This window comes from Endocarpon pusillum (assembly GCF_000464535.1).
Source record: "Endocarpon pusillum Z07020 unplaced genomic scaffold scaffold3350, whole genome shotgun sequence".
Taxonomy (NCBI): domain Eukaryota; kingdom Fungi; phylum Ascomycota; class Eurotiomycetes; order Verrucariales; family Verrucariaceae; genus Endocarpon; species Endocarpon pusillum.
The window spans coordinates 94,861-114,546 of NW_006916312.1; the positions used below are offsets into that span (position 1 = coordinate 94,861).

General features: G+C 50.3%; 5 protein-coding genes across 5 annotated transcripts; 2 read left to right on the forward strand and 3 right to left on the reverse strand.

The window, feature by feature from the left end:
* Window positions 1-156: 156 nt before the first annotated feature.
* Window positions 157-3,296, forward strand: EPUS_01685 (uncharacterized protein; the record flags this gene model as incomplete). The annotated part of the gene is made up of 2 exons (XM_007804290.1): window positions 157-180; window positions 285-3,296. The coding sequence occupies 2 exons, from the start codon at window positions 157-159 to the stop codon at window positions 3,294-3,296; spliced, it is 3,036 nt and encodes a 1,011-aa protein (XP_007802481.1).
* Window positions 3,297-3,656: 360 nt separating this feature from the next.
* On the reverse strand, window positions 3,657-5,101 carry EPUS_01686 (uncharacterized protein; the record flags this gene model as incomplete). The annotated part of the gene is made up of 3 exons (XM_007804291.1): window positions 3,657-4,261; window positions 4,582-4,830; window positions 4,924-5,101. The coding sequence occupies 3 exons, from the start codon at window positions 5,099-5,101 to the stop codon at window positions 3,657-3,659; spliced, it is 1,032 nt and encodes a 343-aa protein (XP_007802482.1).
* Window positions 5,102-9,710: 4,609 nt separating this feature from the next.
* Window positions 9,711-11,378, forward strand: EPUS_01687 (uncharacterized protein; the record flags this gene model as incomplete). The annotated part of the gene is made up of 2 exons (XM_007804292.1): window positions 9,711-9,901; window positions 9,995-11,378. 2 exons carry the CDS (start codon window positions 9,711-9,713, stop codon window positions 11,376-11,378), a joined length of 1,575 nt encoding a protein of 524 aa, XP_007802483.1.
* A 700-nt stretch (window positions 11,379-12,078) lies between these two features.
* Window positions 12,079-16,992, reverse strand: EPUS_01688 (uncharacterized protein; the record flags this gene model as incomplete). The annotated part of the gene is made up of 3 exons (XM_007804293.1): window positions 12,079-12,618; window positions 12,772-16,892; window positions 16,941-16,992. The coding sequence occupies 3 exons, from the start codon at window positions 16,990-16,992 to the stop codon at window positions 12,079-12,081; spliced, it is 4,713 nt and encodes a 1,570-aa protein (XP_007802484.1).
* A 908-nt stretch (window positions 16,993-17,900) lies between these two features.
* Window positions 17,901-19,515, reverse strand: EPUS_01689 (uncharacterized protein; the record flags this gene model as incomplete). The annotated part of the gene is made up of 5 exons (XM_007804294.1): window positions 17,901-18,339; window positions 18,408-18,891; window positions 18,944-19,058; window positions 19,111-19,322; window positions 19,386-19,515. 5 exons carry the CDS (start codon window positions 19,513-19,515, stop codon window positions 17,901-17,903), a joined length of 1,380 nt encoding a protein of 459 aa, XP_007802485.1.
* Between the last annotated feature and the right edge of the window lie 171 nt (window positions 19,516-19,686).

Below are 19,686 nucleotides of genomic sequence, written 5' to 3' on the forward strand. Positions count from 1 at the left end.
GAAACAAGCCATGTTCCGGAAAGATCATTAACAAGACTCGATGAACTGATCCTCATCGACACTGGTTCAGACCTAATCAGCCACTATTTTGTCATCTAGGGGGGAGAATGACCATGGATGACTTTCACGAGACGAAATTGCTTGGACAGCGACAAGATGCTTCACCTAGTGGCCCTGGAAGTGCTGGAAGCAATACGTTTCTGGAATTGATAGCCAATCCATTTGTTGCGGCTGCATGTTCTTCTATCCCCTCCGAGCTATAAGCGAATGACTAACCTCTGCAGTTTCAAGCAAATGCCTTCTGGGCTTCTCTTGGTACTTCACTTGGTGCCACCTTTCTCCTTGCCCTTATCTTCTCCCTCTTTCGTCCTCGGCATTCTCTCGTCTACGCTCCAAAGATCAAACATGCAGACGCAAAGCATGCCCCTCCACCAATTGAGAAAGGGATTTTCTCATGGATGAAACCCGTGTTAAGGACCAAAGAGGCGGACTTGGTGGACAGAATGGGCCTGGATGCGACAATATTTCTGCGTTTTACTCGAATGCTTCGCAACCTCTTCCTCGTACTTAGCTTGATCGGTTTGTTGATCACGATTCCAGTCAATGTGGCTATGAGCAATGATAGCATTAAACAAAGGGGCAACACCTTCCTTTTGATGACACCACAGTTCATCTTTGGTAATGCTTGGTGGAGTCATGTGGTCTGCTCGTGGGCTTTTGACATGATCCTGGCATACTTCCTCTGGCACAATTATCGAAAAGTCCGTCAGCTGAGGAGAGCATATTTCGAGAGCCCAGAATATCAAATGAGCTTACATGCCAGAACTCTTATGGTCACTGACATACCATCGAAGATGAGGACAGATGAAGGCATTCTGCATGTAACGGACGAGGTAAACCCGACCGGTCTTCTACCTCGAGCATCGATTGGCCGTAACGTCAAAATTTTGCCGAAGTTGATTGAGGAGCATGAAGAAACAGTCAAGAAGCTAGAGTCTGTACTGTCGAAATATTTGAAGAAGCCGGACAGTCTTCCTACCACCCGTCCGACTATGATGCCCCCAAGAAAGTTCAGAGGTGATAAACCTACGGTTAAGGTTGATGCTATTGAGTATCTGAGCAACAGAATCCGAGAATTGGAGCAGGAGATTCGCGATGTTCGGGATCGAATCGACAAACGCGATGCCATGCCTTACGGCTTCGCCAGCTGGGAACAAATTGTGACCGCTCACGCTGTGGCTTTTTCTGCTCGAGGCAAACATCCTCAAGGCACAACAATCGCTCTTGCTCCACGACCAAATGACCTGATATGGGAGAATCTACCACTAGGAAAAGCAGCTCGTCGGACGAAAAGGTTAGCTAATATGGCATGGGTCACCATCTTGACCCTATTGTGGACGCCTCTCAATGCTTGTATTGCAATATTCCTCTCGAACTTGTCAAATCTTGGACGAGTCTGGCCCGCCTTTCAGACTTCCCTTAATGGCAATCCTACTGGCTGGGCAATTGTTCAAGGTATTGCATCACCTGCAATTACCTCTCTTGTCTATTTTGTTCTTCCGATCATCTTTCGTCGATTGTCGGTCCGAGCTGGTGACATGACTAAGACCTCTCGAGAACGTCATGTCATCCATGACCTTTATGCTTTCTTCTGCTTTAATAATTTGATCGTCTTCTCCCTCTTCTCAGCCATCTGGGCATTTGTCACTGCTACCATTGAGGCTAAAGAGAGTGGGGACGATATTTGGGACGCAATCCAGAAGGGCGGTTTCTACAATCATATCCTGATCTCACTTTGCACCGTATCTCCATTCTGGGTCACCTGGCTCCTTCAACGCAGTCTCGGTGCAGCTGTCGATCTTGCACAAGTTCTTAACCTTTTCTGGATCTGGTTCGCACGCACCTTCATGTCACCCACCCCACGGCAAAACATTGAATGGACAGCTCCTCCCCCTTTCGATTATGCTAGCTATTATAATTACTTTCTCTTCTACGCCACGGTTGCTCTCTGCTTTGCAACATTACAGCCAATTGTCCTTCCAGTGACCGCCTTCTATTTCGTTCTGGATTCCTGGTTAAAAAAATATCTGCTCATGTATGTGTTCGTCACCAAGACGGAATCTGGTGGTCAGATGTGGCGAATACTTTACAACCGTATGGTCTTCGCTGCTATTCTTGCCAATATCATCGTCGCTCTTGTTGTCAAAGCACGAGGAACGTGGACTATGATTGGTGTTATGACGCCGCTTCCATTTCTCATGCTTGGTTTCAAGTACTACTGCATGAAGAAGTTTGATGATGATCTCCACTATTACGTTCGAACTGGAATGCAAGATAGCGAGTCTTTAGCTGCGGGCAGCAAACCAAAGAAACTTGGTGATCGAGTGCTCACCAAGTTCTGTCATCCTGCACTCTATCGACCACTTATGACCCCTATGGTACACGCCAGTGCAAAATCAGTCCTGGGTCAGGTCTATCGTGGACGACTCAATTCTGACGGTGCAGAAAGTATGGTATACTCCGACATTGCCTTGGAATCCATGTCGAAACATGAACCCGGCAAATCGATGCCTTCAGCCATGCGTGATACAGCTCCTTTCGAGATCGTGCCAGAGGGCCAACAGGACTTTAAGTACTTCAAAAACCGCACGGATTTCCGAGACGAATTCAGCGGAGGCATCTACGGCAAGCCGGAAGACCTCATCAGCGAACGGAGCCACACTCCTCGCTCATTTATGGGCCATGGCGGTGCCTGGAGTCCAGAAAGCAGCACCAGCAGGGCAAACAGTCCTAGTCCTACACGCGCTGGCCTGGTTACTCAAGCTGACGCAGCATTGGTTGGGAACGATGGCATCCTCCGTCCGATTTCTCGCAAGCAGTTCGACACGTCAAACGTACATCCGGCATTCAGGAATCAACCAATGAGCAGTCATCGAAGCAGAAGTAGTAGTCCGCATCTTACATCTCCGTACCCGCAACCAACCTCCTCACGGGGCAGTCTCACTGGCAAGGAGATCGATGCCGCTGATCTGAGCATGAGACCTAGTCCTGGTCTGTACACGAATCCAGATGCGGATGAGAGCGAGACGAGGCTACTGGGGAATGTGGAGGTAGATGGGGCGGGGACGAGAGGTGGGTGGGGTGGTCTTGCGCCTACTCCTGGTGGTGGAGAGAGCGTCTATGGGATGGAGAGGTGGCGGACAAGTGGTTCGTCGTACAGTCGGCCTGGAACGGAACAGCAGCAGGATGACGGGCTGGGCGGGTATGACTATTTCCGGGGAAGAGACAAGAAGTGAAAGACAGCTGTGTCTGCCCAAAAATTAATAATGTCATAATTTACTATCGATTAATCTGCATTCCGGGTGGTCACCGTGCACACATAGAGAGCAGGCATAACCAGCATCAGGATGGCATTATGGAGGCATCAGCGTCAACCAGCACATCACATATCAAGACTTGAATGTCGAATTTCTCAGAATTCTGATTTTTTGAAAAACTGATCCTGCTTCAAAATAATAAATACAAACGCAGGGAGACCACCAGGACACCACCAGCACAGCAAAGCCTATTAATGGCTATTTAATCTCCAAACCCACCCAGGGGCCCTCCAACATCACAAACCAAACTCCAGCTCAACCTTTTTTTTTTAAAAAAAATCAAGCGCGCGAAAACCCCTCCATCCTCACATTCCTGCCGCGCTCCTCCCTGCGGCCAAACCACCTCCTCACCGCACGCAGGAGCCCACCAGTCCAACTTGCAGCCCAAACCCCAGCAGAAGATTGCATGCCGGTGCCCACCTCGTCGTCCTCGCCGAGCCGGTCCCTGGTGGGGAACCAGGCGGCCCAGACGACGACGAGCACGAACACCATGAAGGCGTCGAAGCCGTAGTTCCAGCGCTCGCTGAACAGCGGGGTGACGCGCAGGGGGTAGACGGCGGCGTCTTTGCCCCATTCGTCGACGAGGCCCTTGGAGGCGGCGACGGTGCGGTAGATGGTGCGGATGAAGAGGAGGCCGAGGGAGAGGAGGAGGATGGTGAAGGGCGTGTGGGAGATGAGGCCGGGGTCGGAGGAGGAGGAGGAGGAGGAGGAGGTGCAGCCGCAGCGGAGGAGGAGGACGGTCAGGTAGTAGATTGTCAGGGCGGTGAAGAGGGTGAGGTTGATCAACGTGATGATGTTGCCGGCTAGGAGGAGGGAGCGGACATGTTGTAGGAGCTCGTTCGCGGGGGAGTGGCCGAAGGGACCGGTTTGGAGTTTGGACATGCCTGTTTGGGGGCATGCGTTAGTCATTGTGCCAGAGAGAAGAGGGGATATAACGAGGCTGGTAGTGTGTTTGGAAATTGAGTGTGGCAGAAGAGACCTAGGGCTTGCGGATGTGCAAAAGTGATAGGGAAGTGAAAAGAGAGTTTGTGGTTCGCAGGCAAATACAGCAGAAACCATCTGGTACGACCGATCTAGCCAGCTTGTGAAAAATGATTTTGAAATGCACCAAGATGTGTGCATAAGGTGACGGATAAGTGACAGAATGTCGTTTGAACGTCCGCAAGTAGCAGTATCATGCCTCGGACCTTGTAAGTCGACTTACCAGCAGCTTGAAGTGCGTAACCAAGGACATCAAGAATGCCAAACCCACATCCCAAGCCCAGTTTTGTGATCAGTTGGGTACGGCCACCACGACCATTTGCGAGAATGATATGCGCTAGAAGTTGATATAGACTTGCTGCGATAAAGCCTGGGGCGAGAGTGATCAACGTGCTGTATGTCACATATGTCGAAGGATCTGGAATGTCTTCATGAAGGCCAGCAGCGCGGAACCCATAGCCTACAACTTCGACTGAAGTAGCAGTCAGTATTGGTTTCATGAGTTTGCAGAAGATCGGCTCCTAGCGAAGCGTTACAAATAAGATTTGTTTGTAGGAGAACGTACACAAGGAGCCGGCAAGGAGCGGGAAGGCGAAAAAAGCTTGCTGGCGGAAGAGTATGAGAAGGTGGACCAAGGTGGTGCAGCTGAAGAGGAAGGTTGCGACGACGGCTATGACCCAGGATGGCTTGACGCCATAGTACCAAAGCATCATGATGTCGCGATAAGTCAGCTCGCCTGCCATGTTGAGCAAGTCCTGATGATGTTGCGGAGATCGGTAGAGCGGCGGTAATATTTTGGATGGCGGAGCGAAGTGCGCTCAAAGCGGAGGTTACTCTTGATGAAGATGATTAACTGGATGCAAAGACCTTGTACTGTGAAGATGAGTATTGGGGGAAACAGAAGTGGTGGGTTGTGACGAAGTGTAAGTTAAGGTGAGGAAGGTTCTGTACCGCAAGCTTATAAGACGAATGTGGTAGAGGCGGAATTAAAGTTGGGGAAGTGTTCTGGCATAACCAAGGTGGCCAACACCGGTGAGATAGGGCGAAAGGGAGCCAGCCGGTTGAGTAGGGGGGAGACTATTGTTCACCGCACAAGGAGATATGCAAGATCGGAAATCAGATGCGGCCTCCCCTAGCACACTTCGATCAATAGTCAACCACTCAACAGTCAGTTCCACCAAGGTTAGACATAAAGAGAGCAACCTTGTACCTTGGCTTCCAATGATTATGTCAAGAATACTCCATTGAACAAGCTGGGCACTTGGGTAAAAAGTCACAAGCGCATCAAGATCCAAGCTGTTACTCTTCTCATACATCTATGCCTCGCTTGTCTAGAGATCCCTAGAGAAGCCGAAAGGTAGCAGAAGAGATGTATTGCCTTGGCCTAGACCGCGAATGGTTGCAGTCTGGAATGTCGGGTCCAGATGTTTGCAGAAGGGCTGACGTGCAACAACACTGAAGCAATGAATAGTATACAGATAGAAGCTCCTGGATGGACCAAGCTGGGAGAAGAAATAACTTGCATAGAGATGTGTCATAAGCAGATATTGTCCAACAGACCATGTGCAAGGCTGGGCTTCAATATCGTTTCATGCTGGATGCTTGATCATGGATGATGTTCTCACCTGAAAATCCATCTGCTGCTCTCGATACACCTTTCAGTACTCTGGAACGCTTTCCAACGTACCGATTCCCCAACTTTTATGTGTCCCTGCTCACTGCGGGCTGCTTCTCTCTTGCCTGTTTGTGCAGTTACAACAGCAAGCATGCAGATCCATTCTTTGGTCCGTCCCCGGTTCGCGTGGTTATAGAAAGTAGACCTAGCTCATCCATGCTGACTCATGCTTGTCTTATGGGCACCAACCAGCACACCTGAAAATCTGAGGAGGGCATCATGTACTACCTTCTCTGTGTTGCCGGGACAAAGGTGATCATCCTGTTAGCCGCTGTGATGAGGTGTGCCAGCGGAGGAAGTTATAATGGATGCATCACAAAGATTTGCGCCTGATTGTAAGAAACGTGATTCGAGGTGAAAGGCTCTTGATAGTACTGCTCTACATTCAATGGTCTGGAAAGGCAAGGAGACTAGGCTAGCAGTATCAGGAGACGAATTCAGAGGGGCTCGTTGATAGTCGGGAAAGAATCTCGCTATTATGTTCATCTGTCGCTGACAAGCCTTTGTGAGATGATTGTTATGGACTGCAATGTCAAGAAAGCGGAGCTGTATTCCTCTTCCCACTCCTTCTCATCCATGATTTGGCCATGCCCGTTGTATTCACCATGACCATGACATGGCTAAAAATGGAAAGGTTTGCTGGAACGGGCTTCTACAGCCGTGGTGCTATGCCTGGTTAAGGATTTCCACGGTTGAGCAGCAATGGACTGAACCCAGGCTAGTAGAGGAGGCATTGGCTCATGGAGAAGAGTGGAGTATTTCCGGGTACTTTTCTTTGCAGAGTTGTTGAGCAATTGGTGACGATCAGTAAGGAGAAAGCAGGGTTGGCCCATTTCTGCATTCTATAGTTCGCACTATAGTAGTAGAAGGGCAAGGGAAGCTTGGCTAAAGAAATGCTGGATGCTGGTTACCACTGTGACGCTAACCAGAGGACCACACAATTGAGCTTGCAGAGAAGCTTTGTCGGGATGTGCTCTAGAGTGACGACTAATCCTTACTTAGATGTACCCAACCTTTTGTTCTCTATGCTTGAGCACAGATTTGAGGCGACGTGGGCAGAACGACTCCCGACTCCTGGACCGGATGTGTGATTTCCCGGCTGCAGCAAAGACCTAGAAGAAGACGAGTCTGAGGTCGCTGGCCGCGGGACATGATCTTCATCTAAAGGGGGGCCTTCCCATGATGCATCTGGTGATCCCCAATTCTGGGTAAGCTCCTTCCAAGATTCTTCCGTCATGTGGATATCGAGCAGTTCTAGGTTGAGCCCTTCTCTGCTTTCACACAGCAGCAATCGCCTTGGGATTCTTCTAGCACCATCCCTGTTCGCCTCATTGTCACCGTGCGCCTGTTCCCTCTTGCTGACACTGGGGCGATTGACAAGCACACCAATACTCAATATCGTTCGAGTTTGAGTGGTTTCAATTCTGCGCGTTTCACGGGTTTGACTGAATGGAATGAAACGGCAGGGCATATTCGTCGTTGCTTGGTATAGCTTCATGTCCACGATCACAAAAGGTATTAATGGACGGAGCACTGACAAATTGGGGGCATGTCGTTCAAGAGTGCTGAAGAGAATACTGGGGAGGCTAGTCTCTGGTTCGTGCCATAGGACAGAAGTCCCACATATCATACGTAGCATTTGTACGAAATTTGTGCGACATTTCACCCCTCCGCCTTTTTCAGTAGTATGTTCCGCAGCGTCTCTTCCCCGCGACTGTTCAGTCGTGCCATGAGTAGACCGAGCTACCTTGGTCAAAACTGGTGCTTGATGCAGAGCTCCTGCCCCGGGCGCGGACCTCAAATCGGGACCTGCATTGCTACTTAGAGGCGGAAAGCCACTCTCTCTGCGCAAAATGTTGAGACTTCTTTTGTCTAACTGGTAATGATTGGTGTCTCGTCGAGAAGCCGTATAAACCTCGAGAAGTTCGATAGGGACAGATCTTGGTTCCCGATATACGTAGCCTCCTTTTTTCATGCGTAGATTGTTGATCAGCTCCAGTTGCACGCCAGGATGCTCGTCCGTGGGCCGTTTTGGAAAGATTGACAGATATTTCTGCCGGATATCTGGGTTCCTGATGTGCTCGTTTAAGTCCTTGCCGTCAAAAGAAGTCATCTGTGGCTGAAGTCACTCTCATGTCTTAAGTGAACCATAGATTGATTTGGGCGCCCTCACATTGCAAACAAAGACTTTCAACTCATCGCTGTTGCTGCCATCTTGAAGATCGACGACCGCACAAGGATGATCGCAAAACCCTCGCTCCAAGCCCTTAGCCGTGTAAGCGGCTGTAAGTTCTGGTGTGACGCAGCGCGATTTCGAGTCGCCAGGCAACAGCCTGAGCCAGTAAAGACCACCGAGAATCATGTCATCTTTGCTCAGCGACATGCTCCTGCGGTAGCTTTTCAAGAGTGCCGAAAAACTTTTTGCAAGTGATGTTTGGTATTAGAACTGATTGGGCAACCACTTAGCTTGGGAGAGTGGAGGTCCACTGATACAGCGTCCCAGGCTTTGCAACTTCTTTCCAGTGTTATGGTTGCGAATCAAACGAGAGAACGATCAGCGCAGGAGACTTTCGACATCAGAACTAAAAATAATATTCACCTCGACCATGGGGCATCGGTAACTTTGGGCGAAGGACCATATTAGAGTCCCGGAGTATGGCAACAGGCATTGGTAAGCATTGTTACATTTGTAAAATTTCCCCCAACTGTCAATCGAGCCCATCTCGCCCATCTGGCACCTCCATCTTGTACTGATCGACATCATAGAGGAGCCCCCTCCGGTCTGGATGTTGTCCTTTGTCGTTGCTGGTTGAAATGCGAACTCGAGATCGTGCCTCGCGACGCCGATCAGCCTGCCGCTAGTTTGTCCAGCCTCGTCACAATGCCCTGATGGGATTGTTTGTGACGTTCATCACGCTACTCACAATCTAGCTGACTTTCAGAAGATGCTGATCCCAAGGAGACTCATGGCTGGCTCTTGAAAATGGTCGAGGCTTCTTTCTAGGCCTGTGCTTGGATTCGATCTATCCCGCCAGTGGTCATCACCACGATTTCAGGAGTAATGCCAATCATTTGGAGCATCCATCACACCTTCTTCTGGTGATCGGAGGGGGTTGGCGACTCTGTTCTGTGGTCCGTCTTGAAACCTTTCTGCGGCGGTTTACGCCACCTTAGTAACACCCAGTCGTGCTTGAGTGGAGCTTTCGGCAGTGGTTGCAATCGTTGAGATGGGACCAATCCCTTATCAAGATCCCAGGACGCAAAGTTCTATGAAATATGCTCTTTCAGCATTTCAGCATTTGCGGAACCGCCAGAGTCTAGATAGGACATGGTTTATACAACGGTTGGAGTAAATTGCGGCAAGGGGAGGAGGATTGACTGCCGGAATGTTGACAAGGCCTGGATATGCTTGACCACGCTTACAGCCCCGAATCAGATGGCAGAGAAATTTCATGTTGCATTCGCGCTAACTATACTTTGTGCCAATTGTGAAATGCAAAGAGCATGGACAAGTGAATGAGATGTGGCAAGCAAGTTTACGACTTTGGATGCGTGGCTTATCATTGAAGAGACTTATCTGTAAGGTCGTCAACTACTGCTGGCACATCACGCTGGCCGCCAGCCTTGTTCTGTAGGACTTGGCCACGGTGGGATCTGGGAAATAGGGTTTATGAGGAATGGAAGAAGGGAAGAAGAAGAAGAAGAAGGTCTCAATCGAGGTCGAGGACAGGGACGAAGAGGAGGATGATGGTGAAGATGATGGTGAGGATGATGGTGAGGATGATGGTGAGGATGATGGTGAGGATGATAGGATTTGTGCCAAGGGTGCACTAGCTCCACTAGCTCCACTGCGGAAAAACAATTCAACGTGAATTAATTGTTGCTGCTGTTCACTTGTACTGTAAACACTTGCATACACTTGCATACACTTGTGCACTCCACCAATTCACACAACAACAAGTGATCAACGCTCCCTCTCTTCAAATACTCCTCCATCCTCTTCACTCGCAGCCTTTACAATGGCTGCTCCAGAGACCCCAAGACGAAGCCTGTTGGGCAGATTAGTCGGCACCTTGACTCAATATGTTCCCACCCCAAGACGAACACCACCACTAAACAACCAAACCCCTCCAGCAGCCCAGCCTGCAACTACCCTTTCTCCCGCCCACGCCGCTGCAGAAGCTTCCCAAAATTCGATTGCCTCCGATTCGTGGCATCCTGGCCTGGTCCAAAGCAAATACCTCTCAGAATACGAGAACATGTTCGCTGATATGAACAAAACACCCTTACGTCGGCCTGTAAGACGAGCTCAAACTTCACCACCGAAACGGCGGAACACACGCGCAAATGTGGTAGAGATGCCCCGTTCAGCTATGAAGAAAAGATCAGCACCCATGGATGATGAAGAACAACCTCCACCCTCCAACAGTAAACGTGTAAAGTTCAACGAAGCATTGGTACAAGAGCGAATTCTCAGTCCTCCTCATCCTGGCGAGAGAGATTCTATTCCTGAGCAACGATTTCTCTTCAGCAAAAAGCGACCCCGCGCCACAGAACCGTATTCGGGCAAACAATTTGCAGATACACCAAACATGTTCGACGAATCACCGTCCAAGCGAGCCAGACAGGAGGACGGCGATGAATCTCGATCCAAGCGAGCTAGGTACGAGACTGGCGACGAATCCACTTGCGACTCAGACATCACACCCACTACAAAAAACAATACTAGAATGAACAAAGAGATTTTTGAAGAAGAGGAATTCGTGCCCAATAGAACACAACCCCGACCCGGCACGTTCGAGCTGAACTATGACACCTACGCGGACGAAGAATCCTTACTTTCTGAGGAAAGAAGCGCAATTGCACCAGCGGAAGAACAGACACCCGCATACACCCCACCATCCGTAAACACAACACCGGGTCGTTTCGCCCTCGAATATTCCGACGACTCCATCAACCCCGACACATCCTCTCTCGTCAACGACGACACCACACCAACCCCGGGCCCATCCAACCCACCAACCAGAGCAGCCTCTCCACCTCCATCTCTTGAACCCTCTACCAGCCAAAACGAAGCCGAAACCAGTGACGAACAACCCCCAACTCCACCACCTCCCCACGCCGCAGAGATAGACGCCCAGATGGACGCCCTCCCCTGGCCCAAACCAGTCACATACGTCGACGCGGGCATCGCATCCCAAAACATCATCAACCTCCTCAACGCGCGCTACGACAAAGAAGACGAATATTACGCCGGCTTGTGGTGGGACAGGGAGTATCCCAAGTACACGAGTGCGCTGAAGACGGCGAAGAAGGAGGGTAGGGAGATGGAGATCCAGTTCTGATATTGATCAAGAACTTAAGTGGTCATGGTTGGGATTTCTGTCATTGTCATTCTCATTCTCACACGGAATTGAGCCGCTGCTGCCCCGTGTATTTCCATTCCATTCTAGATCGGGATCCAGCCCCTGGCAGGTGCTGTGATTGTAAGGGATCATTTACTGGGCGTTCTCTGTCTTGTTCTTCTGCGAGGAGTTGGGGGGAAGGCGGAAAGGGGGGGCCCCACTTCATCAGTCATACATGCGTGGATACATACTACACCGCACTCGGACACGAACACGAACACGCATACGCGATACACGAATAAGGATCGAGATCCAGCCACTGGCAGGTGCTATTGCTGCGATCATAATGGATCGCTGCTTGCTTTGCTTGCTTGCTCGCTCAGTCCTGTAAGTTTGGGAGGGGCAGAGGACGACCCCATGTATCATAGCATAGCACAGCACAGCACAAACACAGGACTCAAGTCCCTCGATGAGCAGGAGGAGAAGGAGGGCATCATTCAAGTTGTACCCTGATCCCTGATCCAGGCAATGCAGACATTCTATGGCTTGACTTCAGGTGCTGCACTCATGTCCATCCATCCAAGAAATGAATATTTATACATAAGCATAACGACCCTACAAGTAAGTTACCTCGCTAAAGATTTATGACCATGATTCTAAGAACGCAATCCCCCCGAACCACATTCCCATCCATCTTCCCTCACCTCCGCCGCCTAACCAACCCGCTCAACCCCCTCCTCACGGCATCACCACCCCTCCTCACGCCCCTCGAAACGAGACCCAACCCGAATGTCCACCCGCGTACTCGAACCGTGTAGATGAAGAAGTAGACCAAGACCCAATTAGTGACCACGAACATGGCAAAGAGACCGAAATCGCGCCACTTCTCGCCCGGGCGGATGTTGAGCGTTGACAGATATTCCGTCCCATCGCGGTAAGCGCAGTAGCCGCAGACGTCCGTCGCGGCGGGATTGACCAGGTACCCACGTTGGAGGACTTCGGTGACGTAGCGGCCGGCGTACTCGCCACAGCTCGTCCCTGGCGGCGAGCGGAACAAGGTCGTCTCAGCCGCTGAGCAAACGACCCGTACGGAAGGGAGAGTGGCGGCGAGGACTCCGCCGATCCAATAGGTAGACGGGTTGAGGTAGTACATCCAATAGCGCCAGAAGGGCGGTAGTTGGGCGTATGGTCGGACCACGCCGTTGAAGAGGGAAAAGGTTACGAAGAAGAAGGGCAGGATCTGCCAAGAGCATACGTTAGCATATCACCAATGAGTTGAACGCGAAGAAACTGCTTGTTTTCGAAGATGACGACGTTGCTGGCTGGTTCGGATAAAGGGGAAGAGGATGGAAGAAGGGCTGTAACAAGATGAAAAGGGTTTGGTGGCACTCACGTTCGAAATGACGGTGAAACTGCCCGCGAATCCACAGATCCACTGTCCCCAACTCGCCATGAACAGGAAGAACAGAACCGTCATGATATATACATAGCCAGCTGTCCCGCTGTCAGTAGGCAGGCCAGCAGGCCAGTACCACAACAGCCAATAGATTGTCCCGCTCAGAATCGCCATAGGGATCTCGGCAACCACCTGGGCAGTGCAGAACGCGAACCAGCCATATACCCTTGATGGGTGCTCCCTTGCTTCCCATAAAGCGCGATTTTGGTAGAATTTTGGGAGGACGCCGTTGACGATTGTAGGTGGAATGAGGATGGCGAGAAATGCGGTGAAGAGTCGATTTTGGAGGCTGGTCAGATCGTTGGACGTGTTGAGTTGGTAGAAGGTGAAGCCGTTGAAGATACCGATAATGACGCTGACGAACAGTTTGCCGTAAAGATAGCTGGGGTCGCGCCAGTGTTGGATGAACGTACGCTTTGTTAGTTCGATGGTCTGAGACCAGACGGGAGCGGCAAATTCGTGTTGAGGTTTGCTTTCAGTAGTGGCAATGGCATTGCTGCGACTCGTCTTGAGCCTGTTGATCTCGACGAGGAGGTCTTGGTTCTCTTGAGATTCCCGCCACTGCTTGTTCCAGTTCTGTCGCTTGCCGTCCTTGCCTCGACTGCCGCCCTTGGCAGCAGTTTCAAGGATGAATTCTGCAACATTCTTTCCTGGAGGACATTGGGTGCCTCGATCTGCAAAGTACTTGATGACAGCCGAGCCATTCTCGCCAACAGGCCCAAAATAGAAGGTGTTTCCACCAGGATTGAGGGCGAGGATCATGTCGAATTGCTGGATCAAAACTGACGAGGGTTGATGAATGGTGCAGACAATTGCCTGACCAGCTCGAGCGAGCTTCTTGAGAAATCTGATGATTGAGAATGCAGACTGGCTATCAAGGCCCGAAGTGGGCTCATCAAGAAATAGTAGCAAGGAAGGTTTGGCAGCCAATTCCACCCCGATCGTCAACCGTTTGCGTTGTTCGACACCGAGAGACGAAATGATCGCATCTTCTATGTCGTTGAGCTCGAGCAGATCGATGATATTGTTCACGTAATCCAATTTCTCTTCTCTGGGTATTTCGCGATCTTGTCGGAGTATTGCAGAAAACTCTAGAGCTTCACGAATCGTTGCCGTTCCGTCATGTAAGTCCATCTGTTCGCAGAAACCAGTGCCTCGTTGGAATTCAGGTCCAAGCTTGTGCCCATCGACAAGCATTTCTCCACCAACGACGCCCATTGACTGTCTTTGAGCTAACGTGTTGAGTAAGGTCGTCTTGCCGGCTCCACTTGCGCCCATCAGGGCTATCATGACTCCAGGTTTCGCGTACCCGCTGACTTTGTTAAGAAGCTTCCGCTCTCCACCCTGATATGGAACGGTATACTCAACATTTTCCCATGTGAACACGCTCTCACTTTTAGCAATTTCCTTGACTTCGTCGTCGCTGGTTTCGGCTAGAACAGTATTCTCGGACCTAGCAGACGCTCTTTGACTCGACACAATCTTCTCCTCATCAACCACTTCCGTGTCCTTACTGATGATTTGCTTGGCCTTCGTGGTCTTTTTGAAGATCATAGCTCCACCTCTAGTACTTACAAACGTGAAAACTTCGGAGGCAAAAGCTGTAATGATGATATAGAGGACTGTGAAAGCGATCAAAACCCCAAAATTGCGCCACAGATTCATTCGGCTGTAAGCGAAGGTGGTGCCAATATACTCGTCCCCTGTGACAGTGGTGCTACCCAGCCGAGCACCTGTCAAGGCGCAGCCTTGGAATTCAGAGCTCACCCCAGGACCTTGGGGGATTAACTGTTGCGGAGAACATTGCATGGTCCGGCCAGAAAACTCGTTGGCCAACACAGCTTCGTAGGCATAGGAGATCGGATTGACGTAGTACAGCCAGCCGAACCAGATATAGCGGGAGACAAGCAACGGCTTCGGAATCACATACCCGGTGAATATAATCAGAAGGTTCAACCCAGTGCCAGCAAAGCGGACAGCATCATCAATAGTTGGTGAAAGTGCTGCAAACATCCGGTATAATGCAGTAATGCAAATTGTGTTGGTATAGACGAACAGCTCAAGGATGAAGAATTTCGAAACGTCAACATCCAGATTGGTCATGAAGTACATGATCAAGCCAAAGATGATAACTTGTACGAGAAGCACAGGCATGTCGAGTATGACTCGTGCGATGACCACAGCTGATGGACGATAGAAAGCATACTCTCGATGCCGAGCAATTACCACTCGGCCAGACACCGCTCTCATCAGTTCAGTCAGCTGGAGCCACCCAAGAAACAAAATAGCAAAGAAAAGGCTGCCGCCCCGGGAGAACGCGCCTTCAGTGGCAGGCGTTTGCCCGTAGAATAGCGATCCAACGATGAGCCCATTGGAGACAATGACGAAGGCTTTGGTGTAAAGGGTGGTTTTGTCACCCCATAGCAACCAAAATTCCCGAAGAGTGCAGGCGTATACTTGCCGGGGAAAAGATACAGTGTAGCTCGATCTTTTCGATACGTGCTTACTTTTGCCCTCCTCGACTGCTCCTTGGAATTGTCGGGCATCAGCATTTTCCGACTCCTGTAGCTTTTTCTCATAGCTATTCACATCGGCGATGAGTTTCTTGTAGTGATCAGAAGCTGTAAAGGCGGCTTCTAGTTCCGTAGCTGTTTTTGGTGTAGAGGCCTCTTTACCCGGCTGGAATTGTCTCTCATTTGGATCCCCGACTGATGTCAGGAAATCCGCAGTAGATTGACGCTCTGGACAATGAAAGCCCAGGCTTTGAAAGTATTCTTTAGCTTCTTTGGCAGGTCCTTGGTAGATCATTCTACCCTCTTCGATAACAAGTACCTTGTCCATGAGCTCGTAGATTCCTTCTCCTGTCTGGTACAAGGTGACAAAGGTAGTTCGATGGGAGACATCCGTCATTATTCGAAGTGAGTTGACATAGTCGAGGGCAGTTGAAGAGTCGAGCCCCCGAGTACTGTTATCGAAGCACATGACAGTACTTTTTGCTGATAGAGTTTCTGCTATTCCTACTCGTTTTCTTTCGCCACCGGAGACTCCCCGGACATACTCGTCTCCCACTAGAGTGTCTTTTGTGTGAGAGATTCCAAATATTTTTAGAAGGGCGTCAACAATGATAGGAATGCTTCCGGCATCGTGCTTCTTGGTCTTGTTCATTAATGAGAATCGGAGAGTCTGCCATACCGTCAAAGCAGGTAAGTGTCGATCATCTTCCGGATTGTAATTGACTTCGCCTTTGTAGGTCTTGCGCTGCTCTTCTGCGGAGATTCCACCATACGTGACCTCTCCTGTGACCGCTGCATAATCCGATCGGTCATTCGCGATTGCTTTCAGGAACGTAGTGCAGCCTGATCCAGGTCGTCCCAGCACAAGCATCATTTCTCCATCTCTCACAGCACCAGAGAAATCGTGGATCAGTGTACGCGTCGGCGGTCTCCTGCCAAGACGCAGAGCGGGTAAGAAGCGGCAAAGCAAACGATACAGATCAGGACCAAAAGTGCCGACGACTGCCTGAGGGAGTGTTTTGTTAAATGCGACGGATGCCCCTTCACCTTTAACCGTGAGATTCTTGAACACCACCCCGATCTTCTTCGCAGATTCTCCAGTAGGCGCCCTTTTCTCGAAACGACCGTCTCTCAAGAAGTCGCCAACATCAAAGTCCTCTTTCTCCACTGATTGCTCTCCCTCCAAAGTTTCGGCATCTTCCGATTCGAACGAAGCCCAAGAGGTGGCCCGGCTTCGAGTTCTCTGAGGTCTGCTCGCCGCCGATTCTATTCTATCGAGGTCAAGACGAGCTATCGAAGACAGCCTTTTCATGCCGGAAGCTGGGCGACTGTGACCAACGCTTAGTCTTGTGAGTTCTCGACGTAGAGCATCATAATCCACCATTGACCTGGCCGGGTCAAGGGGTGCTCCCACGTCACGTTCTCCCCACGTCCCATTGGGCGGCGTATAGAACTGATCCTCTGATTGTAAGTCGGTTGCCGATTCATCAGGTGCACATATTCTCTGATTGTCAGTTTTATGCCAATCACTGGCATGCGTGTTGCCTTGCCAAAGTCAGTTAATGCTTGGGTGTTCTTGGACGTGTTGCTTACTCTGTTCATCAGCCCGCCGTCGGTACATCTCGTCTGAAAGAAGACCCCACATCTTGGCAAACCTTTAATTGCAAAGTCAAGTAAAGGGATAGGTATGGCACACTAGTTCGTGGTCAACCAATCTTCTGGGGCAAGAGAAGAACTCCTTCGAGACTTGGAGAAGAAAACGAGGTTAGGTACGGGTTAGAGACAATGACGCAAACGGAAGAGGCGTTGGCCCAACAGAAAGAAGACGTAGCGAGGGAAAAGCACTTGCAGCAGCAAGATGAATTTATGAAAGTGTTTGTTGAGTGGCCTTGACTGAGATAAGCCGGACATAAGAGATAAGCCTAAAATTAGATGGCGAAAAACCACCATCGGCATACGGGGAGTATTAAGCTGGGCTCGAATTGGATCTCACGGGTGGCCCCTGTTGAAATCTGTACGTAGTATGCTATCCCTTCTACTGTCGAGTCAGAGTTTTCAAGGAGACGGGGATTCTGATGGACAAGATTTCCCAACAGATGATTGGAAATCAGCTCAAGGTGGCAGTCCTACTGACTCGAATGAGTCGAAATGACTCGCGCAGATGAGGTTGATAAGCAACAACGTCTTGGCTTGGCCTGTAAGGCCCAACTTCGGGATTCAAATGGTGAAATATGAAAAATATGTCCGTCATCTTCCATGGACCGAAGGAGCTAACTTGGACTCACGGCAACTCACCCGAGACTGCCGCCAGCTAACTATCTTTAGCGTTGCAGTGACGTAGTACCATCAGGGATTCGGCGTCTCCACACTTCAGCTGATTGTTCGTTATACTTGATAGCGCAGAGTGGTTTCATGCATTAGAGCTAATAGAGTCAGTCATCTGCCTCGCGTGCGTGTAGAAGGCTATGAGTCATTCAACCATGTCCGTCGTAGTTCAATCATGCCATGTCTCTAGCTTTACATCCTCCCTCTGATGTAACAGTATCATGCCGCTCACAACAGGACGAGCACAGCCAGGCCAATTGTCAACAACGCAACTAGACAGCCTGCAACGCTCCCTTCATTGAAAACCAAGACATTGTGTTCGAATTGTGCAGCACTGCCTGATGCTGTCGTCGACGTCGCTGATCCACTTCCCACTGCATCCGCCGCTGAGGAGGATGGTGCAGTACCTGCAGGACGAGGGCCAGTTGGGCTAGGAGCACTGGCTGCACTGCTGGCCGCTGGGGTTTCGACCTGACCAATGGTAGGGAGTGGTAAGCTGGCATCAACTGCCCACCCTCCCGCGGTCGAAGGCGGGCATGGCCGAGGGGTCACCGACGTGCCAGAGTATGCTGATAAAGCTACACCGGTAGGGCTGATGGTGGCCCATTGTGCTTTGAGATTCGAAAAGTCGGGCGTAACAGGGGTGGGGGTGCCTTGACGTGGATACCTGGCAAGACAGACGTCAGAATACTGAAAGACAAAGCGACACAAGAGGATACCGAGTTTGTTGCTCACCCATCGATAACAGTAGTGCCCTGCTGTAAGGCATTGGATGCAAAAGGGCCGTAAGAGATCAAGCCATAGTGGTTCATTTCCTGGATCCATTCGTAGATAATAGCACCAGACCAAGTTCCAGACATGTTCGCTCCAAAGATGGCGGTCTGGTCGGAAAAATCTCGGGGCGGAACCGTATTGCAGCCAGTCTCCGAGAAGAATATCGGAGCTGGGTAATCCTCGAACGAATGTTGCAGTGCCATGTAGCCAGACGTCGCGTACGATGTCTGAGACCCGCACCATTCATAGGAATTCAAGGAGAAGAAGTCGAGTCTCTCGGAAACATTACTTCGGCAGGCTAGATAATCCTGAAGCAAAGATCCTAGTGGAGCGGAGTCAGTGGCGGAATAACCGATTGGTATTGGCCGGTAGCCTTTGGCATCTCGGTAAGCCTTGAGGTCTGCCGCCGCAGCAAGCAGGTATGGCGCAGCAGGGGAGTCGGACACTGTTCGAGCATCAGTGCTACTACCTCGAACAGAAAACGACTTTCATCTTACACCCGTTCAGCACTTCATTGCCCACAAAAAAGCCAGCGGTATTATCGTACTTTTGAAATTCGTCCATAACTTGCTTGAAAGAGTCTGACTTGTTCTGATTCCAGGCGATAACATCCTGCGGAACTGATCAGCAGTGCCTCGTCAGGTAGGAGGCTAGACACTCGGACAAGCTTGATGTAGGTCTGGAAACTGTCCATATCGACGAAGAGATAGATCCCTGCATCAGCAAATACTTGCATGCATCCAGTATGATCAGCGAGAGGATCCACATGGTATACCCGGATAGCGTTGGCTCCGAGCTCCTTCATCAAAGTAGCATCAAGCTGACACTGTTTGGTGTCGATCAGGGGATCGTTGGCAACAAGCTGGTAGGCGATGCCTGTGAGAGAATCGATGAGTACCAAGCAAGCGAAAATATTGATTTGCTTCAGCGTTGACCCACCTTTGATGAAGAACTGGTTGCCATCACTGGTGAAGAACTTGGATCCAACAGCGGATATGGTGGGTAGCGCAGTGGTCATACGGGCATATAGGGCGAGGCACACAGCCAACGAAACCATTGTACCGAGCATGGCCACCGAGTAGTATGCTTGTCAGGGAGGGAACAGTGTGGAGTTGAAGATATTTACAAGACTGAAACGCACCTCCGCAAGCAGGCAGTAATTTCAAGATTATCAGGAGTTCCGTTTGTGTTGGAGTTCAAGCACAAGTGTTCTGACGCAAGCAATGCAAAACAAGATCGA